This window comes from Patiria miniata, unplaced genomic scaffold, assembly GCF_015706575.1.
Source record: "Patiria miniata isolate m_02_andy unplaced genomic scaffold, ASM1570657v1 HiC_scaffold_29, whole genome shotgun sequence".
NCBI classification, from domain to species: domain Eukaryota; kingdom Metazoa; phylum Echinodermata; class Asteroidea; order Valvatida; family Asterinidae; genus Patiria; species Patiria miniata.
This window is the reverse complement of record NW_024037068.1, coordinates 7,088,437-7,115,341: the sequence shown is the minus strand read 5'-3', so window position 1 is coordinate 7,115,341 and position 26,905 is coordinate 7,088,437. Positions and strand designations below refer to the sequence as shown.

General features: G+C 41.3%; 2 protein-coding genes across 2 annotated transcripts; both read left to right on the top strand.

Moving 5' to 3' along the window:
- The first annotated feature begins 4,946 nt into the window (after nucleotides 1-4,946).
- LOC119735911 (lactadherin-like) lies at nucleotides 4,947-6,708 on the top strand. The gene is made up of 3 exons (XM_038209858.1): nucleotides 4,947-5,043; nucleotides 5,546-5,760; nucleotides 6,562-6,708. Exons 1-3 carry the CDS (start codon nucleotides 4,947-4,949, stop codon nucleotides 6,706-6,708), a joined length of 459 nt encoding a protein of 152 aa, XP_038065786.1.
- Nucleotides 6,709-16,172: 9,464 nt separating this feature from the next.
- On the top strand, nucleotides 16,173-26,837 carry LOC119735910. Its single transcript, XM_038209857.1, has 9 exons — nucleotides 16,173-16,635; nucleotides 17,291-17,432; nucleotides 18,057-18,296; nucleotides 18,432-18,678; nucleotides 19,112-19,621; nucleotides 23,403-23,578; nucleotides 24,423-24,662; nucleotides 24,784-25,018; nucleotides 26,005-26,837. The coding sequence occupies exons 1-9, from the start codon at nucleotides 16,604-16,606 to the stop codon at nucleotides 26,523-26,525; spliced, it is 2,343 nt and encodes a 780-aa protein (XP_038065785.1). The 5' UTR covers nucleotides 16,173-16,603; the 3' UTR covers nucleotides 26,526-26,837.
- The last annotated feature ends 68 nt before the right edge of the window (nucleotides 26,838-26,905 follow it).

The following is a 26,905-nucleotide window of genomic DNA, read 5'->3' as shown; positions in this document are numbered from 1 at the left end:
GGAAATGCCTCAGATGCAAAAATGAAAATTGATTTAAAACGTTATTTTACTTTGGAAAATACATCTCGATTACAAATGGATCTATTGCAAAATTTCATACAAAATGGGACTCCTTAGAAGTACTGTGTCAAAATAAACGCTGTATTCAAAATGTGTTATAGGTCAAGATATTTTGCGACATTGCCTTGGTTTCTTAAGTAGTTTTTGTAAAGCTGAGAAGATGCTGTGAGGTTGAATAAAATATTTCCTCCAGGGGAAAAAAAAAAAAAAAAAAAAAACGAGCGTCACATGACATTGGGTTTCGCTCTGTCATGATCGTCGATGAACCAACTCCAAACAGTAACCATTGTTACGGTTACCGTGGAAACAATGGGACCACAGCAAGCGATATTCCAAACATAAGGCTCATCGTGCCAGGGAGTGGCGCTCTGCCCGGTTTGAACGCAGATATCAAAATGAAGACCTACTGGCTGGATATGAAAAACCCGCGTAAAATGTGGGTCTTCGGTTGGACTTTGGGGCTTTTTAGTTCCCTCTGTATTCTACCTGTACGAGGGAACACGTGTAGTGTCATGGTCAAGGCTGCACCCGGTGATGATCTGATCGCACTTCGTAACAAGGCTTTCGCGTCTTTCAGAACCCAGTGCCGTGGTAAACAAGGCAAGTAATTGTACTCCATAAATTACTGTTAAAAGTGCAACTATAGCATGTTGTCTTACGGGGAAATCTCAGAAATGTGGTGGTTGTGCCAAATTACAAGCAAGAGTTTTTTTTTTTACAATTAATATAAGTCATTTGATTGCAAAACCACATTTCTAAAATTATCTGTTTGCTAGCGTTTTGCGATTCGTATGCAAATTAGGAGACCACGTTACTATAGTGTTAGTCTCTTTATTATATTTAAAATCGAGCTTTATCTTATCGAATAGACAGGGACCGTGCAATGGAGTTGTTCCCATGATTCGAATTTCATGAAATGCAATTTCTTTCCGAACTTCAGGCTTTTCCGCCATCAACAGAAAACCCATTGTTTTTCTCATTTTTTTTTGTTGTTGGCTTTTCCGCTTATTTGCGGAAAAGTCTGTCTTTTTGTTCCTCGTCATTAATGATGCGTCAAGGAGGGCGCTGTAAGATCTCCCGGCCTAACATCGTATAGGAGTGCAACCAATCAAATAAATTCCCATAGTCAACAGTGTAAATGCCCATACTTCAAATTTCTTTAAAAAATACTCAAAACTCTCACGTGTTCAGACTGCACAGAAAATGATAATCAACATGTCATCTTTCATTTTATTTTCAATTTTTGTTGGGTTGACAGATGACTTTTCGAGACATTCCCACGCAAAGAAGACGACCCCTAAAATTAGTGATGTTTCCCAAAGTGGAAAAGTAGCCATCTTGAAAAGGGATCCCTCCACAACATGGCTAAATAGTGCCACTTTGGGGGCCGATTGCATCCAGAATGCTCTGAATTACAAGCCCCAAGTCCGGGCCAGAGGTGTATTGCCATATCTCTTCAATCTCCCGATTCCATGGCTCTCAGAACTCTCTAATATAGAAGAATTTGAGTGTATAACTTGTATTCATGAGCTCGGCGGACGGATATTTGGCCTATTTACTGGTTTGCACTAATAGGCCTACTAAAAGAAAACCGGATCCGGCATAATATCCACTAGACATTTTTCTACGCATTTTCAGCTGATTCATTGCGTGGCGACATCAACGCGGTTCTGATTTTTCACATTGCAGTGCGCCGATAACCATCTTTTCACGTTACATTGTGTGATCTCTATCACAGTTTTTAAGCAAACATTTCATATTATAATTTTAAACATCACTACATTGTGACTAGTCTAATACGGAAAAGTGTGTTGTTAAGGTAAGGGACGTGTAACTTCACATTTGCAATTTTTAAAAAGCTATTTTAGTATACCCACCTTTTCAGATGCGTATACAAGGCCATGCTTATCAAATTCTTGATTTTCATAATATATATGGGTCTACTGTGCGTTTTATGCAATATCATACTTTGTCATACCTCTGTCTTTATACTGTATTTTCATTGGCCCAGGACGATCACCTGACCGGGCGATAAATATGCATGGCACACTCCCGTTGTATATCACATTGTGATATCACATGCATGTAGACTAGTCCCCGCCCCACAGTCCAAACCATTTATGCGCGGACCGCGTTTAAACCAGACTATACTTGTACTCACTGGTACCCCGCAGTACTTTCACGTTCCACAATATAATGTATAGCAGTGAGGGAGCAGTGCATTTGCAGACGATATTTACTTTAATTTGGCGGCCAGCGACGAGCCGCATTAAGATTATGTTTACGTTTTGACTGACTCTAGTAACGGTGGCTAGGCCTTCAGAACTTCGGAAATGCAGAGCTGACACAGTTAGTTTTTTCGTATACGATCCTCATCAGCCTCAACATGTCAGCTGAGCCCGGAGGCACAGATTCTCCGCCCCCAAAAAAGGTTTTTGAGCCGCTCCAAACAACAAATAAAAGATTTAGCTTTTGAACAAGACTCATCGAACACCAAACGTTGTACCGACTACGCAGTCCGCTTTGTACGAGAATTGTTATTAAATGGCTGTCAAGTTGTCATAAAAAAAAATAGCCATCGCCGTTTGATATAAATTTCTTTCTTTTAAGGGTCTGCATCGTTGTCACTACAAACCAGGTTTTTATTCATTGTCCCTAATATGCCAGGGGATAAGATTGTTTTTCATTAAACTTGTAAAACCTTTACCCAAATTTCCCTGAACTTAAGCTTGTTTTAATGCCCCTACATCTATATATGTTGAAAGAAAATTTTTCAAAGATTCCTTCAGTTTGCCACCCTTAATTTCCCTTAGAAAAACAAGTAAAACATATCATCCAGACAGAGGTATGACAAAACAGTTGTTGACTGATGTGATGTGGGATATGACGTTTTGAACACCCTCGAGGACACATGGCACCCTCGGCTTCGCCTCGGGCGCTATGCGTCCCTCGGGTGTTCAAAACGTCATATCCCACATCACATCAGTCAACAACTGTTAAATGTCTGGGTATATTGTGTACTGTGTATTGTGCAATGTCTTATTCCTGTGGTTGTGTGATCTTTTAAGGTCATTTTATCAATTTTATCAATCAATCTCATCCCTGCGGCCGATTTCATGTCTCGGGCCACCATTTATTGTGTACGTTGCGCAACATTTCAGTCATGACAATTTTAAGAAAGTTTCTTAGTGCGTAAGTTTGTGGATTGCTCAACAAATTATGGCATGACGCAGTTATTTGAGGTGGCTTACCTTGTGCTATTTTACTTGTGACAGAATGTTTAAGTTCGGGAGCTGAGCTAGGGGGAGTGGGGACGTACGCCCGCCCCCCCCCCTTATTCTTGAAAAAAAAGAAGATGTTCTCCCCACGTACAAACGTGCATATCGGCCCGATACGCAGGAATAACACACTATAATCGTTACAAAAGCCATTATTTCATCTTGACATGCTAAATCTTGACGAAAAAGCCTATACATCTGACGCTTTTGTGAGCAAAATGCACCGAAGCCATGCCGCTGTACGAGTATACGACAAAACTGAGCGTCAATCATACTAGCGCTTTGTAATTTTCCATTCAGCGTTACAATCGATACTAGACTACGGTGGTTCCAATTTAGACCAGTCCACAGAATTCTTGGCCTCAATTCCTTCTAGGCGTTATAAGGGTTTTCGACTGTACATGATGTATTCCCAACTTTGATTATTACATGTAGCCTACAGGTTACCTTTTTTAAAGTTTTTTTTACTATTATTTACTATCATTTATTTATGTATTTAGTCTTAAGTAGCCCACTTTATTTCTGTACTATAACAAATCATTCTACTATGTTTACATGTTTACTTATTTACTGTATACATAGCAATTTAAGACACAATGCAGTGTTTTGTTTTATTCGAAGTTTTATTCATTAAGGACTTGTTTTGTTAATATTGTTTTATATTCTTTAAGGTTTTACAAAGTTGTTATTTATTAGCAAAGCAAAAACAATCTTAAAAAAACAAGAGCTGTTTCAGGTGACTTGCCGAAACAACTAAAAAGGAATCAGAAAAACAAAACAAAGCCAAGAATCAGAAGAAAGGCTTCCCTGGACGTTGTCCGAAAAAAAGCCAAGCAAATCTTCATTCACAGACGGACGATTGAAACGTGATGGTCACCACTTAAAACACTTCGTCTGATTGAGCAGCAGCGTCAAAGTACAAATCAAAATCTACAAACATACAAAGTTCCATTACACATTTCCAAGATCTTTAATAATAATAATAATATTGGACATTTATAAAGCGCAAAAATATCCACCGTGAGGTGCTCAAGGCGCTATACATAATTGTATACAAGCAAAACATCAGCAAAAATATGAATTAATAAACAAACTAAACAAATTAAGGTAAGCAACGGAAGAGCAGAAAAACAAAATAAACATAAATGCAAGGGATTAATTGAAAGACGACATGAGGTGAGTTTTGAGAGCTGTTTTGAAGGACCGGATGGTTTCTGAGGTTTTGATGTGAATAGGTAGCCGATTCCACAGACGAGGTGCTGCTACAGAGAAAGACCTGTCTCCCCAAATACGGTGTGATTTTGGCTCATGTAGTAGATGCTTGTTACTGGATCGGAGAGTGCGGGAGGGTCTGTAAGTGGAAAGCATGTCCATGATGTATGAGGGGGCTTTGCCATTTAGAGCTTTGTAAACCAACAACATCATTTTATAGATTATCCGAGAGGAGACTGGTAACCAGTGTAGATTTAGAAGGTGGAATCCGCGCCCGGCGATGTCCATAACAAAAAATGAATGCGATTGATTTAATGAGCCCCGCCCAACCCTTATCGATTGTTTTCCACTACTCCGACAGATGTTTTGGAGTGCTCTGAGGAGGGACCCTTAGGAATGGAAGATGGTCGCATCCCAGATGCAAGCATCACAGCGTCGTCAGTGTACAACAACGACCAAGGCCTTTTCGGACCCACCAGGGCTCGGCTTGGAAGTAACTTTCATTTTCGTTCAACAAGTTCATGGGATGAAGAATAAGACAACTCAAACAAAAATAATTTGTCAAAGGTTACAAAAAATGCCAACAGTTTAAGACTCTCCTCGGAGGGATGGTGCTTCAAAGTAAAGTCTGTTTTTCCTTAAATTTATAATTACTCATTTTGTGGTCAGAAACTTTCACAGGTTTCACAAGTCGCTCATGTAAACGTAGCATTGGCTGAATGTCATAGAGGTGCTAAGAACAACACATAAAACACATAACGCGGGAAGGGTTACCAGCAAAAAGTATGTGTATTGCTTGTGACTGTTTTCATGCCGATTTTTGATAAGCATTTGAAATTGGCCATGCGATACTTTCTCCTTATTATCCGCTTACTTTGCAAGTGTGGCCTCTCCCTGGTGTAGCGCTTGTGGCAGGTTGTCAGTTTTGCTTAGCACATAAATTTGCTAAGCAGTGTTTTATGCTCAGCATGTTTGATTATCTGCTTACTCTGCAGATCCGGACCATGACGGAGCCTGGTGTAGGGCTGGTACTGTTGACACCGATCCATGGATCCAAGTCGACCTCGGTTCCAATGCAACCATTACTGGCGTTATCACCCAGCTGCCCCCGGGTCGTTACTATTGGGTGGAAGAGTTCAAAGTGGCCTTCAGCGACGATGGCCAAGAATGGACCGACGTCACTGATTGTGGATCAAGTACACCGATGAAGGTATAGTCCAATCGCATTGTTCAATTTGCCCTTTCGTCGATGTTATTTCATAAACACTGTATACTCAGTGTTGTCCGAGGGTTTGTGAGATAAAATTCACAATCTAACTCAGTCGGTTGGGACTCGAACCCACGACCTCCTGTTTACGGGTGCTGATGTTGGATGGAAATTAATCTAGATCCGATTCGAACCAGCCACAGACCCAGGCAAGTCGAGTGGTAAGAACCCACGACATCCTGTTTACGAGTGCAGATGTTGGATGAAAAGTAGATCAACATGGGCGTCGCCCGGATTTTCCCGGGGGGGGGGGGGCAAAGCACATTTCCCCCAAAATTGCTTAACTTTTTCAACATATTCTCATTGATCATTTTTCCGAGCGTGGGCAGGGGAACATTTGCCATAATCCCCCCCCCCCTCCCCTTTCCCACGTCTATGTAGATCAACTTCGAACCAGCCAGCAAACCCAGGCAAGCTTGCTGGTCGATTAAAACATTCGCTCTTTTAAATATAAGTAAAGGAAAGGGAAAAGGCCAATTTGGGATTTGTTGTCATATCGACTTATTAAACGTTACCTTCCAAACCTTTTCAGGCAAAGCTGTCTTGTGTATAGTGTTTTAAATACTTTAAATCCCTCATTATTTTACTGATTCTACAAAGCCCTGAAAACTAAGATTATGCATGGCGTAGGACGAGGGCTCCCTCTATTGCCTCTGCTGAAACCGTTTGACTGCAAGGGAAAACTCATCCCCATTAACCTTTCAACGCTGGTTTAAAATCGTGTTCATATTGTTGATTCCACAGTTCCCTGCAAACTTTGACGAAAACAACCACGTGACCACCACTTTCCCGAAGGCTTTCCAGGCCAGGTTCCTGCGTATCCTGCCTACTCAGTGGAAGGCAGCATGCTGTATGCGCTTTGAAGTCCTCGGCTGCACAATAAATGAGTAAATTCCATCGATGCTAACTTGGAAAACCTAGCTCTAGTGCTCGCTGGAAATTCGACAACTTGGAGCATGGGGATATATCAGTCATAGATGCGTGATGGTGTTAAATTTAAGAATGCTTCAATCAAAACATAAAGACACATAGGATCATTTGCAGTTACCCAGAATCGTACCCAGCGATTGAACAAGAAATCCTGGCTCAAAGTGAAGATGGGTCTGGTAACCAATTCCCTGCCTGAAATGGCATCATTCGGAAGAAACGATCTTTGAAGGTGATTTTAGAAATTTGCCTACGTGCAGGGACAGCCTTGTACGTGCGTTAGCAACGGAATTTATTTACGAGACGCCAACAAATTGCGCATTTGTTCTCAAAATGTTTAGTATCCACTGGGCTGCAAATTCAACAAGTTAGTTATAATGCACCCGTCACATGATTTTGAGCGACTTTGTCGTTAAACTGAAGAAAAAACATGCTCAAAGACCAAAGAGACATTTAATTGCACTTAAAGTGCTCCTCATGAGTCCCCAATACAATACGGACGTTCTGAAGTAAGTGGACGTAAGTGTTATTTCTACAATATGGCGGCCATCTTGGCGGCCATCTTGGCGGCCATCTTGGATTTTGACGAAAATCGGTTATTTGACGTAACGTTTGAACAAGGCATCATAGGAAGGAAAACGAACACGTTTTTTTTTTTGGGGGGGGGGTAATTTGGGTGTACGGAATCGATTGAAAAAAAAATATTTTCATAATTTGAAAGAGACATTTGCACTTGAAGTGCTCCTCCTGAGTCCCCAATATGGACGTTCGGAGTTGTTCCCACCTCCTACATTGTGAGTGGGGGCTATGATGGAGGGGCCCGTCACCAGTCTAAAGGTTAACCCATGTTTCAGACATAGACTCCTCCACAGTTTTAAATTGTCAATTTTTCCAATGAGCTTTAGAGGAAGGAGTTTCCCATGCTTCATTGATGCCGGCAAAAGAAATCGGTTGGATGAAAACTGATGGTTAACAGGAACTTAAGTTTTTTTAAAGATTTGTTTAGATTCTTAGTGGCTTAATCAGTAATAATATACAATGGTGGCAAGATTACCATATGCGAAGTTTACTAATTTTCCTCTGTATTGACTTACAAGCCCCCAGATAGCAATTTCATGTCATCAAAGTCAATTTGAGCAGTGAGAATATACAAGCATTTTCTTAGAAAACACTTGAGTGAACTTCGTATATGGAAATCTTTCCTACAATGACATGTATTTACATTTTGTAGTATCCTTTTTTCATGAAGCAAATTGTGAAAAAGGATAGTTTTGGAAGACCAGCTAGAATATGGATTTTTTAAAAATCAAAATACAATGCTCTTAAAGGGAGACTTATGGCCGGTCGCGCTCTTTTGGTCTCTAAAAACGCACTTCTCACGAAATAATAATCATTGGAAAGATTAATGACAAGTGCAATATAAACGTGCACACAACTATACCTTAAAAAGTGACGGTTTCATTTTCGAGTTGAAATTCAATGGCTTCTTTTAACTGCCCGAAATATTTAAGGGCAAGGCAAAAAACACTGACGCGCCACATGTAAACAAACGGGCGTTTTCAACATTTTCTCTGGAATGTCAGACATTTTGCACAGGACTTTCTGGGACCCAGAAAGCACTAAGTATTGACAATCTCCGGATGGAAGTGCACCGGAATTGTGAATAATTACTTCCAGCGTCACAAACTATTATCCTTGTTGAAGTATGGCGAACACAATAAGAAGACACCATTTGAAGTGGATGAATTTGAGTCAATATAAAAAATTAATCCACTCAAAATCGCTTAGTAAACCCATGAAATGAATATTATTCAGCATGCACTGCAAATAATTTTGTTCTACAAGACTTTAAAATTCCAATAAATATTGCATGAAACTTTCACATGTCCAATATAGCTTACTTTATGATATTAGCAAATCTGGTATGCAACATGTTCTTAGTTTAGAAATGTCATTATTATATAGATTATTACTCTTTTTTAACTGTCCTTTTTCAACATGGTTAATCATGTAGTTCAGTATCTGGTGGAAAAAGATTTGGAAAAAAATATCAACTGGAAAACAGTTTTTATCAAATTGTTTTCTTTTGCTTCTTTTCTTTCTTTTTTTTTCTTTAGATTTTGAAGTGGTTAAAGGTTATCGACACAATTAGCAAATATTCAAACATTGAACTTTCAAAACATAATGAAATATCCGACTTTATTGTTAGGAAATAATAAGATTTAGTCTAGTCGGAAGATAGGGCTCCCATGCACCCCCTGGATATATATTTTAACCTACTTTTTTGCAATTTTTAGAGTGCCTAGTGAACGAATGTTGATGTTCCTAAGATCAAATATTGTCCCATGTGGTTAATTTGGCGGCCATCTTGGCGGCCATCTTGGATTGCGACAAAAATCAGTAATTGAAATAACTTTTGAGCCAGTCATCATAGGAAGACAAATGAACATATTTTCGGGGTAATGTTGGTGTGAGGAATCGATTGAAAGTGTTATTTTTTATAATATGGCGGCCATCTTGGCGGCCATCTTGGCGGCCATCATGGAATTTGACGAAAATCGGTTATTTGACGTAACTTTTCGTCAGAATCCAAGATGGCCGCCAAGATGGCTGCCTTATTATAAAAATGACGTTTTCAATCGATTCCGCACACCGAAATTAAACCATAAAACATTTTCATTTGTCTTCCTATGATGCCTGGCTCAAAAATTATGTCAATAACCGATTTTTGTCGCAATCCAAGTGGCTGCCAAGATGGCCGCCAAATGAACCCCAAGGGACAATATTTGATCTTGGGAACATCAAAATTCGTTCACGAGACACCCTAAGGATTTCAAAAAAAAGTAGGTTACAAATATATATCCAGGGCGTGCAAGGAAACCCTATCTTTCGACTAGACTAATTCAGCATCCTGTGAAATCATTTGCGCCTAGTATGCCGTATTTTTGCAGACAAAAGGAATAACCATCATTTTCTCGCGATGGTTAGGGCCAGACCTTTAACCCCTTAAGGACGGGGTGTAATAGGGACATTCCTCCACACATAGAGCAAGTGGCCCGCATGACTGCACAGCCTTTGTGTGGTAGCAGGACTGCACAAAAGCAGCAGCTGTGGAACTACCCACTAGCCGTGTGCCACGGCATACCACAGCTGGCAACTGCATTCCAATGAGGATTAGCGGCCGCGGCCATGACCCCTTCCCGTACGCATGGGGTTAACAGTCAATGAAAACATGCTTTGCGTGAGAAAAAATACAGATGCATTGTTACAGTTTTCTCAAAAGTCAATATCACATTTCGTATCAATGTACCAACTTATGTCAGAGGCGGATCTAGTAACTTTTGCTGGGATTGGGTTGGGAGGAGGGGGAGTGGTTCAGGCCCGTCAGATACATAATAACCACTGCAGAATATCTTTACTTTATTATGTCAGAGCAGGAGAGGGGTTCGACCCCCCCCCCCGCCCCTCTTGATCCGTGACTGCATTGTCACTTACAGTAAAAGGCAAGTCTGTCAAAGCCCCATGTTATGGAATTTTCAAATTCAATCCTTATTAAAGGCTCCTTTTGGTGTTCCACTTCACTTTGTTTTTATATTGTTACGAACCCAGAATGCTTGATTATGGAAATCTAGCGCCCTCTGGATTCACTCTGTCCATGAAGTACACAATCTTCTTGTTGTCTTTTATAGTTCCTTATTTTACCTATTTATCGTAAATTGCCAACTTGCACTTTTATTCCCAGGGTCTCTTACCAAGCACAGCGCATGATGCAATACCACGCGCGCTACTGTATGCATTATTCATGTAGCGATGTACATGTGCGCGACTGACCACACCTCCCTTCGCCCCAGCGAGCTAAGTTCCTTTCCCCATAGCATGCGTGCTTTGGCGATCTCCGAGAGACTGCTCAGCTGCACGCAGCATGCTCCCCCGTGTGTTACCCATGAACACTTACTTGAGTTCTCGGTCCAGTTTTCTAGTCCCGTACTTAGCTCGAGGGAATGGAATGTTACCCTTGCGTGGTCGCGTAGCTGGGCGTGGTAAGACATCCTGTGATGTCAATAACCTGTGACACAGTAACCTTTTAGCTTGTCACTCACTCCATCAAGGTTGCTGGAGATGTTGTGTAAACACTTTTGCACTCTGATCTAACTATTTGCACACATCCCTCTCTGTATTTGCACACTTCTCTCTCCATGTTTTCCCTTATGTAAATGCACACGTTTCTAGTCTCTTGCACTAGGCACTCTTAATAAATCATGTGACTAGTCATGTGACCCTAAGACATGGAAGATTACTATTGGTTAATTCCTAAATCAGTGCTCATGCATTATTTAATCCCGAGACTTCTACTGCCTATAAATACCGGAGGTTTTCCTCACTTTCGGCAGTGCGGCGAACCACGAAACCAATGTAGTGCGAACGAACCCTAAACCCAAAGTTGTGCGGCAAACTTATGTGTTGTGCGGTAAATCGTATGATGTGCGACGAACTCGACTCTGACAGACCGATTGTTGTGCGACTCTTGTCACTATGAAGCATCGGCCTCCCTTAGTGGTTGAGGCGCGGTGAAGTAATAGTGCAATCACTAGTACTAGTGTTATTATGAAGCATCCTTCTCCTAGATCCCTCGAGGAGTGTGTAGAAGCTGGTGAAATAGTAATACACTAGTCCCAATGGTGCTGTGCGGTTTCGAATGGCCATTGGACTGCTAGTCTTAGCTTGAACATGTTGTGCGGTTGTCTGGTGTTTTAGCCCAGCCAGAGCTAGTTCATCCCCGTCACCACAGCGGACCGCTCCCGCTGTGGCCAGCCGGCTCCCCGTAGCCATTCCCCCGTAGTTCAGCTATGCTAGCCCAGTCTTGTCATAAACACTATCCTTGGTGCATAGTGCCTCGATTGACCTTGGATACCCGATACGCCACATGCACACTTTGGTTCGAACTGTAGTGCGGCCTGGTACACTTGCTGGCCCCGTCCAGTTACCGTTGCCTCCCCGGTCACCGTAGCGGACCGCTCCCGCTTCGGTCTGGCCGTCGATAACCCGTACCGTGCCGGTGCCCACTCAGTTCGTATTGGTTGACATGGTTTTGCCATTGTACATAGTACATGTATAGACTTTGTAGACGCCAACCTGTTATCTCTATAACGCTACCAAAGACTACCAAAAGGAGAAACCCTATAGGTTGATGAAATCTAACAAAGTTATGTAAAGTGAAGAGATGAATAAATCAGTGTATTGACATGTGTGACTGTCACCCCAAAGTTCTGTTTCCCTCCAACTTATTGAATTATTGTGGACTCTAATAAATGTTTCATGAACTGCTATTAGGGAACGCAACAATATTTTGTATTTCCAGTTTTAAGGGTGAGGGGCTTTGTTTTTTTTGCGTTTTCTTATTTTGCAAATTACTATATATTTGGAGAATGTTCACAATAAGAAACGATATTATTTTGAAACATGTAATAAACATATTACAATGTACATTTTAATTTTTGCCCGGTACAATATTGCATACTGCGTTTCTTATTTCAATTGGAAATTGCGACATTAATAATGGCATAGTCATATTGATCGAACACAACTTCGTTTTGATTGTAGTCAATCATTAAAAATTCATTGATATATTAAATGGACCTTTGCTTTGTTTTTAATACTACTGTAGGCCTGCCAAGCAGATATCAAACTAAATAAACCAAAGTTTTAAAAAATATAGGATTAAAAAATCAAAAAGTTATGTGCTAGCCAGGCATTCAGGGATTGGATGGGCCATAACGATGCCCCATCACAATCCCTTATAGGGCCCTTCTGGGATCTCGGGGGTCCCGGCCAATACACACTTCCTTCCCTGTCCATCCATGTAACCCCGGAGGGCCAGTCACCATGTAAAAGCAAGAGCTAAGGGAGGAACAGGGCGGCACCCTAAGCCCTGATCCTCCGAGTGGACCACATGCCCTGAACCTGTACGAAGGTGCCAACCTGGAACTCGCGGACAGTACCAGCCGCAGTGCTTACCGATTAAGCTAAGGTACAGTTGGTATTTTACGACGGGAAATTAAACATCTTATAATGACTGAATAGAACGCGAGCGGTGAAAAGCAAAAAAGACACCGACGGGATTCGACCCCGGACTCCGCGATTCGTGGACGACGAATCTAACCACTCGGCCATCAGGCTTCCTTGGAATTCTCCTCAAAAACAAGTTGTCTTAATAAAAGGCGGAGAAACCTGGAACATTGATTTGTGCATCTGTTTTGGCTCCATGGACGAACAGAATTGAAGTCTATTATTTCGGGCAATAACGAGTCAAGTGTTTTCATTTGTTTGGAAACTAATGTATACGGCAGCTTTGTTACGTGTGCTAAACATACTCATCGTTACGCAACAATGAACACTATTGTCATGGGGGCTTTTTTTAAACAGGCATCAGGTGCGTTCAGGGGCGGATCCAGGAATATTTGCGCGGGTGGGGAATCAGGTCCATCAGAAATGTATATCCGATCTTATCATTATTATAATTGTTACCATATTCATATGTCAGAACGGGGGGGGGGGGGTTCGACCCCCTTCTGGATCCGCTCCTGACTTCTACTCTTTGTATTTGGACAGATACAGATTCTAAAATCCGTCACTACTATTTCAACATGGTACGGACGTCTTTAAAAAAGGAAACGATAATTGTTTTTACCGATTTGTTTGTTAACACTGTAAATCAGGCCTATAGGCCTATTCCGTTTGCTGTTCCCAGCAGCCCTTCATCAGCCTGTTATCAAACAATAATTTCGTGAAAAATAACGTCAACAGCAAGTTTTCATCCTCAATTTTCAAAAAACGAATATTAAAATGTAGACCAAAAATCAACATTACACCAGGACATCACATTACACTATGGGAGCTGTTCACGATGTGCCTCCTTACAGCTGAATGAGAAGAGCTGATGAGCTTCACAGAATCTTGTGAAGGAAGTGAGGATGGCATATGGGGTAACTTACCATGTCCTATAAATAGAGAAATAATTAAAGCTGCTGCAGCCAGGTGCAGGCTAGACTGGTTCCCTGACCCCATTGTCCTTTGGCCTTAAAAAAATATCTTTAGGGCTGCAGACCAGTAAATAAACTGCCATAGACCCCAATGATAAATGCCCCAACTTCAAAAATTCAGGAAGAAAACTCATAACTTAACTCTCCAAGGTATTCTTCTTTTTTGGGGGGTGGGGGTGTTAACTGATGACTTTTAGGAGAAATTGCTATCCGAAGATGATCACCCCTTAAAATTTGGTCCTGAAGCCCATCGCCATTTTGAAAAACGACGCCTACCCTCCATTGCAAAATACAGCGCTTTTAGGGCTCCAATTTCATCCAAATTGCACAGAACTACAAGCTCACAGTTTTAATCCACACATATAGTTTACGGCCCAAAATATGCACAAAAAGCGAAGAATTTGAGGGCATACAAATCGTGATTTGGCCGGCGTAGGCAATTTCGGACCGATTTACTGGACTGCACCTAGAATATTTCCCGGCCCCTACCTAAGGTTGCAGGCATAGGTCCGAAATCGCCTACGGGTACTCGTAAAAGGCCGCTGGTAAAAAGGGCACTTGTTTAAAAAAAAAAGGCATACTTTAAACAAATGTTGGGGGGTTAGACGCTGGTAAAAAAGGGCCCTTGTGTACAAAAGTGCAGTCTAAACAACAAATATTCGGAGGTAAATACCCCCTCCCACCCCGCAGACGTAACTTCAAGTTACGGAATTTTAAACACAACAACCGTTTTAAAGTTCTGTCCGGCACGGATCACAAAAAGGTAAGTGTTCTTGCAGCAAAATGAAAACAAATCACATCGGGATGTGTTGTTGAAAGAACGCACACATTTCTTTGTGATCCGTGGACTGAACTTTAAAACGGTGATTGTGTTTAAAATTCCGTAACTTGAAAAGTACATAAGTAATTCTAATGATTGTACTCAAAGAAAGCTTATGAACTGGGCTTTTATATCCTAGATTTTGAAAGTGCTGCATGCAGAACTTCACCTAAAAAATAGTCCCGACATTTGGGTTTCGTTTTGTTTTTTACTCACCCTGTATAATTATGATCCGTGTAGTGTACATGACCCACACTTCAAAATTTATTCCCTGGTTAACAAATATACTCGGAATCCGGGTTCCGCCACATTTTCCTACGCTTTTGCGGGTCAAAATTACTCATATCTGACTCATTTTATAGCTTTAAAGCCTCGTTTTGAAAGTTTATAAAGGTTGACCCCTTGTGAACTTCAATCCCAATGGGCCTTATGCACGAGTCGGCCATATTGAATTGAGAGTGAGGTAAAATGGAACTTTTGGATCTTGCGAAGAGAAATGAAAGCTAGTAAATTACTAATTAATTCCAGTCTGCTTCCATTAATAATTTAAAATTTATAATTGAACATTCCCTCATATTTAAAGCCAAATTAAAAGAAAAAGACAAGTAAAATAGGGCCGCATTATGCCTGCATAAACAGTCTGGCGCCATCCCATTAATCGCTTAACTATATAAATACATTCAGGGAACTCGAATGTAAACTTTAGGCTTACATGCTATACATTTTTAGCATGAGGTGATAGCAAGAAAGTGTTTAGAATTGTGTTTACTCGCTAAACACATTTGGTTTAAGCCAGTCAAATATCCACACAGAGGCAATTAGGATACCCTCATCCCAATTACTAAAATTAAAAACTTGGTCCCATGGTCAATTTGACCTCTCTTGGGAAATTATTCATAACTCTATCAAAAACTATCAGATGTTGACGTTTGATGTCTCATTTTAAAGTGGAAAGGAGTATCTTTCAAACCATACCTATATATTAGGGCCTATCTATGTTGGTTACACATTCTATGTCTGGCAACCCGTCATATTTTGTTTGCATTTACTGTATTTGCCAGGGTTATTATGCAGGTGCAAAAACGCTGAGGTCAATTGTTCGAAATTTCCATTTCTACCTCAATCCCAAGGACAGTTTTCAATATCCAACAGATGTCATCATTTCATATGGTTGTCTGAATAAATGAAATTTCAATTTAAAAAAAGAAGAACATATTTGAGAATTGTCGCCGTTATATGCTGCATTGTTGGTGCCTAGGGCCACGTGATACATAATTGGGATAAGTGCACGTACAATATAGCTGCTTCTCTTCCTATAACACCTGTCATTCTGTTCCTGGATGCTGAAGCCATAGGATCACATGCGGACACCGTAACTTCAATTTGTAAGTTTAGCACACCCTTTTTTTTCTACAGGTTGAGAGCTTAAAGTAGCCATGCGTAGTTACATTACATTAACAAAAAAAATGGATTCAATTATCGTCAAAGGATGAAAACGTAGTGTAGATCAGGGAAGCACCCCACCCATAAAGGGGGGGGGGGTCAAAGATGGTTAAAATAATTGAAATACACTTAGTACTTAGTTATATTCCTAAAGGCACGATAATTCACCTGTTACGCATTTTGCTCGTTTCAAAAATAATAACAACACTCAAAATCCCAATAAGAATGTTCCAAACCTAACCGCTTCAGGTTTCAGCTCTGTGGAGATAACGCTTCTCGAGCACTCAGTGCAAAACCATGCACAGCCTTTTGAATATTACAAACACGATTTCATCCACAGCGCTCTTTGTTTCCCTCAATTACATTTCTTAATTTCTTCTAAATGAAAGCAAACCAGACGGAATGTCACCGGGCGTTTCTTAGCGCAGTACGATCTTTGATCCAGGCAAGTTCTTACATTTTGTGGCAACTGTCGGGAAGAATGTCGGTGCATTAATATTTGTCACCACCTTTTCTTCAACGCTGGCATTTTGAGATTGGTGAAGAAATTCAAGTCATGACTAGAGTGGAACGACGTCCAGAAAGGGTGTAAGTACCATATATCTTCGAAGTTCAGATTATTTGTACATTTTTACAAAAATAGTTCTCTAACAATTGCTTCGTAAGTTGACGTAACTATTAAATCACTGTTAATAGGTCGTATCTTCGTGCGTTTGCGTTGACATCGTTTGTCAGCGCGTCGTTGACATCGTTTGTCAGCGCGTCACATGTGCAATGCATAACGCCATATTGTGGTAGCGCAAAAACGTCGTGCGTTAAAAATTCCTCCAAAATTCATATTCTGTAAGTAATATAGTCAATTACAGATGTGGGAAATACGAGAAATATTGAACTGGAAATCACTTCCACCGAAAAAAAATGTTTTTGTGCTAATAACAATCTTTTGGCTGTGCAAAGCGAAAACAGCCGTTTCATTCAATTCCATTCGGAGGTGTAATAGGGCGAGAGTAGTAAAATTATTTTCAAACTCGGATTTTGAAGAATTTGTACGTATAAAATAATGGAACGTTGGAGTGTTTATATGCAAAAGCGTCGGGATGCGCAGTTTTGACACAAAATATCTAGTGCGTCGCATAGAGTTCTCAAAACGTCATCTCGTTCGTTTCTATTTATGGTTATGAAGCTACTGTGAAAATGTTTCCAGATTGATTGTTTATTGGAATAATATTTCTTACTTGTCCAGTGACATACTTCATGGGCGTTCTCATGATGATGTGGCGAGTATCGTGATAGACAGTGGATCCAGCATGACCAAGGCCGGCTTCGCGGGGGAGGACGCTCCAAGAGTCTCCTTCCCCAATATCGTTGGAAGGCCGCGTCACAAGGTAAAACGTTTGATGTTAAAGGGGCACTAAGGTCTGAAATCCCCAAAAATGTCATGTATTTGACTAATGGATTGTTTGAATGTCCTATTTTAAAGATCATATTGAAAGGAAATAACCAAATGTCTAATCGTTCCAGAGAAACGACGAAAACAACTGGTTGTTTGCATTCGACGCGGCGGACATTGTGGCATACGCATACGTATTTCAAGCCGTGTATATTCAATGGACCGCACACGTTGGGGGTGTGTGTGTATCAAACACACAGCACCAGTTCAAAAATGTTGTTTCTCTCACGTCCGCTGAATGCGAACCACTTTGTGTGGTAGGATTCACAACTAGCTAAGCCACGCTAAATGTGCTACCTGCACACGTCCGACATGCGCTTGGCGCACTGTATGCGGACGTAATCAAAACCATTCACACGGCCGTCCGTCCGTATATTATTGAAATTTTGGGATAACGCGCCGTATAAAAATGTTCTCGCTATACGCTATATACTGACTATTGAGTGTTGACCAATGACCGGTCTATCTGAATATGATTGGGTTTTTTTGTAGTCAACGTCACGCATTCCAAATGTCATGATTTTGTCTTTTTTTCATGACTGGTGATTTATTTTGTGAGGGTGTCATGGTCGGCATGGGACAGAAGGACGCCTACGTTGGCGAGGAAGCCTCGAGCAAAAGAGGTATCCTGAACCTGAAGTACCCCATCGAGCACGGTATCGTCACTAACTGGGACGACATGGAGAAGATCTGGCATCACACCTTCTACAACGAGCTGCGTGCGGCCCCAGAGGAGCACCCCGTGCTGCTGACTGAAAAAGTCCTGAACCCCAAAGCCAACAGGGAAAAGACGGCAGAGGTGATTATATGTTTTTTTAATCCGCCACGGCACTTTCTTGGGCCTAATTTATGAATTAACAAAAATGAATTCAAACAACGAACATTTTATTTTCAAACATATGTTTTATTATAAACTTGTAATTACATGGTCTAGATCATGTTCGAAGTTTTCAACGTACCTGCACTGTACGTGGAAATACAGTCTAAACTGGCTCTCTACGCCTCTGGTCGTACTACGGGAATCGTGCTAAACGCTGGTGGGGGCGTCACCTACGCTGTGCCCATCTACGAGGGTTACGCCCTGCCGCACTCCGTCACCCGCCTGGATTTGGGAGGGGATGACTTGACTGGCTATCTGCTCGGGATGCTGTCAGACCGAGGCTACTCTTTCACTACCGAGGGTGAGTGTCATACGAATTGACCGTTCGCCACCCATCACCGTAAGAAAAACAATGCTTAATTTGTCCAACAACTGGCATAAAGGTGCCTCATTATTGGTTAATTCGGGTAGCAATTGACCAAGTATTGGAAAGAAATCGCCCGATTGCTGTTAGATGGTAGCCTATAATTTATGTTGAGGACAATGGGGCAAAAGAAATACCAATCAATTTCCAAAACCTTTTTTTACAGTGATAGTGGGTTGCTGTAATACGGTTGATATACTTAATAACCACTTATATAGTATCAGTTGCTTCGACGTGTTCAACTTTCATGTATTCACCATGCATGTGAATTAATGTTCCCACAAAAGGGAATTTAAAATGCCTGTACGCTGCAAATCCAAAAGAAAGTGCATTCGTCTATATTTGTTTCTTGTTTCATTTTCACTTAAAGCTGAGCGTGTGATTGTCCGTGATATGAAGGAGAAGCTCTGCTACGTTGCTCTTGACTTCGAGCAGGAGATGCAGACCGCGGCTTTCAGCTCCTCCCTGGAGCTGACCTACGAGCTCCCTGACGGACAGGGCGTCACTGTCGGGAGCGAGCGGTTCCGCTGCCCAGAGGCCCTCTTCCACCCGAGCTTCGTGGGCATGGAAGGCGACGGAATCCACGTGGCCACGTACAAGAGCATCGCCAAGACTGACTCGGGCATCCGCCAAGACATGTACGGCAACATCGTTCTGGCTGGCAGCTCCACCTTGTTCCCCAGCATCGCTGAACGAATGCGGCAGGAGGTGACGGCCCTGGCCCCGCCCACCGTGAAGGTCAAGATCATCGCTCCCCCAGAGAGGAAGTACTCCGCGTGGATCGGCGGCTCCATCTTTGCCTCACTGTCCACCTTCCAGCCGATGTGGATCAGCCAGCAGGAGTACGAAGAGTCTGGACCAAGCGTCATTCATAAGTCACATTTCTGATTGGCTCACTAGTGTAATTTCTGATGAGCTGAATAACAGGAATATCATACAAAATGATAAATATTCATGAGGGCAGTGGTTAGAATAACTTAAAAAGGTGACGGTTGAAATGTTCCGTTCCACGAGACGGAGATGCTTTCTGAATTACCGGTGCAGCGTGCATATCCGACTCAATGAAATATGGACTCATTGGTAGCGTTGCGCATGCGCTATTTTTAGGATCACATACGGGAAAGTGACCTGTCACGTGCGAGGAATTAACCAATAATAGGGGAAAGGAGTCCGATTTGCATAGGAGTCGGATTATGATACCGGTATGTTGTGCGTATTTTGCGTTATCGTGTTCCAACAAAAGAGGGCGCATTTTTACTACTTTTGAGAGCCCCGTCCATATATAGACATCGAATAAAACCTGTGTACATGTCACTGTCGGCACAATATTTACTGGGGGAACTCTGTTTGCATTCAGTTTTAGGTATTTTCTTATCTTGCACGAGCACACCAAAGTTAAGTACATGTAAACTTTTGTCCCGAGAGTAACCTAAAACTAACATGAGATCAGTTGTGGTTTTCATATGGATATTTTAATTATAGGAAATATGTAACATCTCGTGGTTTGAGTATTCATATTATATATTCCTCGGGTCGGAAATTTATGTTTATTACTATTCAGTTTGCAAGGTCAATCGTACAATATACAATTTATTAGTATAATACTATCACGAATTGAATTGCAAATTCTGGTTCGAGGGTTTTATTCAAAAATATTTATTTATAGAGGATGAAAGTATAACACACAACGAAGAAAAGTCTAAACAGTTTCAATTCTTAATTAATTCATTTTTCGCTTATAGTTTATGAGTTTGTAATTTTTTGGTTATTCTTGTCAAAACTGTATTTTTGGAGCTTGGGAATTTCTGAAATTTGATTTTGGGACTGGAATTGTATCGTTTTGGTTTGCGGTGACACCGTGTGGTAATATAATAACTGCATAGAGATATTTAGTAACTTGTCCTGCTTATTATCAACTTTCGCTTAGTGGTTTTAGTTCCGATAAGAACAGTCATGCTTTACGTTCTAAAAGAAGGTATATTTGGTCTTAAAAGCTGAAAAAGAGCGGAAGACACGATAATTTGAGACAATATTTACCAGGGTATTTATGCATGTGCATAAAAGCCGAGGTCAGTTCTTTGAAATATCCATTGAACCTTACGACCAAGTCAGTTGTAATCTACAACAGATGTATTATGATTTCTTTTATGGTTGTCTGAATAAATGAAATATTAATAAGAAAGGGATACTATGAGAGAAGAGTCACCGTTATAATGCTGCATGATTGGTGCCTTAGGGTCACGTGAGTGCGCGTACAATGTAATGGAGCTAGTTGTTCTCTTCCTATAACACCTGTCATGCATTCTGTTCTTGGATGTTGAAGCCCGAGGACCACTTGCGGACACTGTAACTTCAATTTGTGAGTTTCACACTATTCTTCTCCATGTTTACAGCAAAATGAGCCAATCCTTCTTTATATTTGAATTGACTAGGCCTATTAAATTATTCAATTATTCTTGACTTCAAGTGTTTAAATCCAACATTTTCAATGTCAAATCCAAAACTTTAACTCAACCAACATGTTAGATGTTGGTTCAACACTTGCAAAGTTAACACTTTAAAAAATGTTACATGAAAACTCACGACCAAACCAACATAAGTGTCGGAATCAACACTACATTTTGTAAAGTGTATAGGGTTAGCTGAATGAGGTTGCGGACACCGTAACTTCAATTTGTGAGTTTCACACTATTTTTCTCCATGTTTACAGCAAAATGAGCCAATCCTTCTTTATATTTGAATTGACTAGGCCTATTAAATTATTCAATTATTCTTGACTTCAAGTGTTTAAATCCAACATTTTCAATGTCAAATCCAACACTTTAACTCAACCAACATGTAATTAGATGTTGGTTCAACACTTGCAAAGTTAACACTTTGAAAAATGTTACATGAAAATGTCAGCTTGTGTTGGATTTAGGCCTAACATTTAAAATGCTGGATTCAACATTCAAAATGCTGAATTCTTCACTTTCAAAGTGTAGTCACTCACGACCAAACCAACTTAAGTGTCGAAATCAACACTACAGTTTTTAAAGTGTATAGGGTTAGCTGAATGAGGTTTGACTGTTTTCTACAGTCAACCCTAGCTCCAACTGTATATAGAATGTTTTTAGAGTTGTGCGTATCGGAAACAAACTTTTCCCACAGTCTCTGAAATAAACTGGTTGCGGTTTTAACAGTCAAGATCATATACATTTGTTGCATACGGGAATAAAAACAGTGCCTTAATTTTTCCACCCTTTTCTCTTCAACACAGGCTTTGAGATTGCGGTGAAGAAAACCAAGAGAGCACAATGTCTTTCTTTTTGTCACTTCAACGAGGTTGTAACTACCTTTTTTTTCAACAATCACATACTTATGGATTCGTACATTATTGACGAAATAAATTCACGCTGTATACGGTCGATCTCGATTGCATGCCTTATCATTTTTCTAGTCGTATGCATCAGCGAGTCTCAATGCAACACGCCATTGCCGTGGTACAGACCTTTCTTTTGTTTGTAAACATTGGCGCCATTTTATATGGGCAGCCGCAAGCGCATAAATTGAAGCCGTAGTTGGCCGTTATTTTTCCAGAAAAAAACCTCAAAACGCCTTCAATACATCGTAAAAAGGCATGTGTAAAAATTATGTTGTATGGTCGTTGACAATGTTGTATTTCCAAATATCAAATAATATTTGAGTTATCTGTAATAACTCTTCTTCATTTTTGCAGTGTTGGGCCTTCCATAGTTTTGCAACCCGTGGTTGGCAAAATGTGCAGTTTGCCAACCAAGCGTAGCAAGGTCTATAGTGCATTCATCGAAATTTATAATCTTGTGTAGTCTTGGCCCAACACCTCAGTGATCAAGAGCATTGGTTGCATTGTTGTGTAGCGCACTTGCATAATTGGTATCGACTGATGTGTCGGGCGAGCAATCGAACTTATAAAAGAGTTATTAGCATGTAATCTTGTTCGTTTAAACTGTTCTATTTGAAAATGATAGGGGTTAGTCGAAATTAAAGCTGGGTAGATCATTTTGTGCATTTTTTTCGTTTTGAAGCAACCTTTTGCTCAAAATCTAAAAACGGGTGCTTAACAACTAACCTGAGGAAAACGGGTGCTTTCATCAACCTGATGTAGTTGTAGCTCTGTGACTGCAGTATAATTCCGAGATAACAATATCCTAGGATCTCTGTTTCAATTCAAAAAGTTGCCGACTCATATTTTTAATTACGCCCGATATCTGCATCCGGGACACATCCTCATCCGATTGCAGCAACTACGCGATGCCACGCGCTGATGAATTGACCACAGATTTGGAATTGACAAAATAATAGCAGCCATGCGCGCGTGTGCGTCGTGTCATCACCCTAGCGCACCCATTCACGGATTCGCCGAATTACAAACCAACTACTGATGGAAATTCCAAATGTGCGTCACTTGACATCACTTTGGCAAATATTTCATTGTTTTCCTCAAAATTACAGCACGCCAAAAAGAATAATTACACAGGGATTTTAGTGCCATTACTATCTTTCAACCAAGTGTTTGATTTTCACAACTAATTTTGTCAGTTACTTTTTGCATAGCCGCAAATTAACTACTCTAACTTTAATGTCAAAATATTTCCCGATAGGCTTGCATTTACCTGGGTAATATGTCTTTTTTTTTCAAGATCGTAAAGTTAAACCTGAGGAGATAGATCGTGCAAACCTAGTTCGTGAGCGTTCTTCTGATGATCCGGTGTGCGTCGTGATGGACAGTGGATCCAGCATGACCAAGGTCGGCTTTGCGGGAGAAGACAGTCCACGGATCAGCTTTCCCACCGTTGTAGGAAAACCGCGTCGCCAGGTACGTAAAACGTTGTCTTAAAGGTAGTGTATATCATTTGTGCACTTTTTGTTTGGTTTGAAGCAACAAGAGTACTCAAGATCTACAGATAAGAAGGGTGATTAACAACTAACCTGATGAAGCTTTAGCTCAGTGAATAACGTATATTCCAAGAAAACAATATTTTATAGGATCTCAGTTTCAATTCAGAAGTTGTCGAGTAACATGCCTCGACTCCATGGGCGCGTGCGCGTTCCTTCACTTGCGCAAGGCATGATGGGAAACAACATGGCGCAGCAAGATCGTATCCATGGAAATGAAGTTGTTGAGTAGTAACGTTTTGAATTGCGCCAGAAATCAGCGTCTGGGACACGTTCTCATTCAGCCGATTGCAGCTTCACGATGTCACGCTCTGAACCGACGAATTATAGCAATTAGACACAAACTACTAACGGAAATTAACCCCCAAAAGGGGGCTTTAGACGAATATTTGGAAATGACCTTCTTTTATCGTTTTCTTTAAAAATGACAGCATGCCAGAATGAAAGAAATTTTGTCTAAAAAAAGCATTCTTTTCAACGATAATTTCGTCAATTACTTTTTGGATAGCTGCAAATGATATTCTCTACATTTAAAGGCACAGAGGATCATACCGTATTATTATTATTAAAAAAAATGTGAATTCCCTCTGGCTTGCATCATTTAGAAGAAATCAAGAAATGCAGGTGATTTCCAACGATCAGTAATTGACTAATGGTTGGAAATTAAAGTACCATTCACTCAATAAGATTTAGAGGAAAAAGATTTTATTCCCAGACGTTCGCTATTAACTTGTAGGTTTTGAAGATATTTCAAATTCCTTTAGGGTGTCATGGTCGGCAAGGGGCAGAAGGATGTCTACGTTGGTGAAGATGCCTTGAACAACAGAGGGATCCTGACCTTCACTCACCCAATGGAGCACGGCATCGTTACCAACTGGGACGACATGGAGAAGATCTGGCATCACGCCTTCTACAACGAGCTGCAAGTGGCCCCAGAAGAGCAACCCTTACTGCTGACTGAACAAGTCTGGAACCCAAAAGCCAACAAAGAAAAGATGGCAGAGATAAAAAGACATGTAAAAAAAAACATATCTTCGCAATAGCACTATCTTGGGCCTCATTATCAGAGGTGTATAATAAGGGCGACAAATTTTAAAAAATATTGTTAAACCTTATATGGTCTAGATCATGTTCGAGACCTTCAAAGTACCCGCACTGTACGTGGAAACACAATCTGTACTGGCTCTCTACGCCTCTGGTCGTACTACGGGAACCGTGCTAAATGCCGGTGGGGGCGTTACCTACGCTGTGCCCATCTACAAGGGTTACGCCCTGCCGCACGCCCCCATCCGCATGGACCTCGGAGGAGATGACTTGACTGGCTATCTGCTCAGGATGCTGTCAGAGCGGGGCTACACTGGTGAGTTACGATACCACGCTTTTCATTGTTCACCGCCAATGGTGAGTTAGGCCTGTTGTGTCATTTTTAAAAGTTGAGTGTTCACCACCCTTCACTGTAAAAAAAAAAAAAAAAAAAAATTGTCCAAAATCTGGCGGATCCAGACCCCCGCCCCCGCTCTGACACCCACAATAAATTATAACAAAAAGTGCATCAGTAACAATGTGCTGCGTTACCTAAATGTCCGCCTGTCCTCAACAATCGAACATAAAAATATCTGACGGGACTCCCCCCCCCCCCCTTGCAAAATTCCTGGATCTGCTCCTGATAATTGGTATGAATTTACCTCCTCGTTGGTTAACTCTGGAAAAATCAACTAAGTATTGGGAAGGATTTGCCCGAGAGAGCGGCAGCCAAGGGCGGATCCAGAACACAATTTGGGGGAACACAATTTGGGCGGATCCAGAACACAATTTGGGTCCCCCAAAAAAGTGGGTCAAAAAAATTACGGCGTGGGGTTCGGGGCCCGCTTAAGGGCCCCGAAAATTTTTTGGATTCTAGATGCTCTGTGGTGCGATCTGAGGCAATTTCTGACCACTTTAACCAATGTTTTTTTGAGGAAAAGATGGTGGTGTACTCATTGCCTGCCTTTATTGCGATGTCACATAAACAAAACAATTGGTTTAGTTTTTTTGGGGGGGGGGCATGGCCCCCTTTGGCCCCCCTGGATCCGCCCTTGGCGGCAGCTGATATGCTGACTGGGAAACTTTACCAACATTTTCGCTCAATTTTCTTTACAGTTATGGTGAGTTACTGTACCATGTTTTAAGTTGAGTAATCACCCTCGATGGTGAGTTGCTTTGACGCGTTTTAGGTTGAGTGTTCACCATCCATGGCGAATCAATATTCCAAAGAGCTGTTCAAAGGAATTTAAAATACTTGTATCTTGAAAATCAAACACAAAAGGTATTAGTGTACATAATATTTCCGTTTTATTTTCACTCAAGCTAATCGTGAGATTGTCCGTGACATCAAGGAGAAGCTCTGCTACGTTGCTCTTGACTTTGAGCAGGAGATGCAGACCGCTGCTTCCAGCTCCTCCCTGGAGACGAGCTACGAGCTCCCTGACGGACAGGTGATCACCATCGGCAACGAGCGGTTCCGCTGCCCAGAGGCCCTCTTCCAGCCGAACCTCTTGGGCCTGGATGGTCCCGGGATCCACGAGGCCACCCACAACAGCATCACGAATTGCGACGTGGACATCCGGAAGGATCTTTACGGTTACATCGTGCTGGCCGGTAGCGCCACCTTGTTCCCCGGCATCGCTGACCGAATGCAGAAGGAGGTGGCGGCCCTGGCCCCGCCCGGCAACGTGAAGGTCAAGATCATCGCTCCTCCAGAGAGGAAGTACTCCGCATGGATCGGTGGCTCCATCTTTGCCTCTCTGTCCACCTTCCAGGAGTTTTTCATCAGCAAGCAGGAGTACGACGAGTCTGGCCCAAGCGTTATTCACGAGATAAATAGCTGATTGGCAGATAATAATTAATTTCACGTGGTATATACACCTTGCAACTGACGTCACATCTTTGGGCAGGTCAGTGTTCCTCTATACTGTGGACAAGTGTACGAGCATCGCTCTCTCATTGTTATTGAAATGAAATGAAAAAAAAAACCTGTCCCCAGAGAGGGGACATCGTGCAAGGGGTCTATTGATAATAACCGTGAGCGATTTTGACCCTGTGTAAAGGGGTGATACGAGCAAACTGGTATTTGCACACAGATTATGAGTTTTCCTCAACATGACACTTTACTATAGCGACTTTTCTTCGATCTTAAGTTTTCTCTTAATTGTTTTCATAATATACATTTAATATGCGCGAGTGCTATCTGATGTAAAAGTAAGGTCTT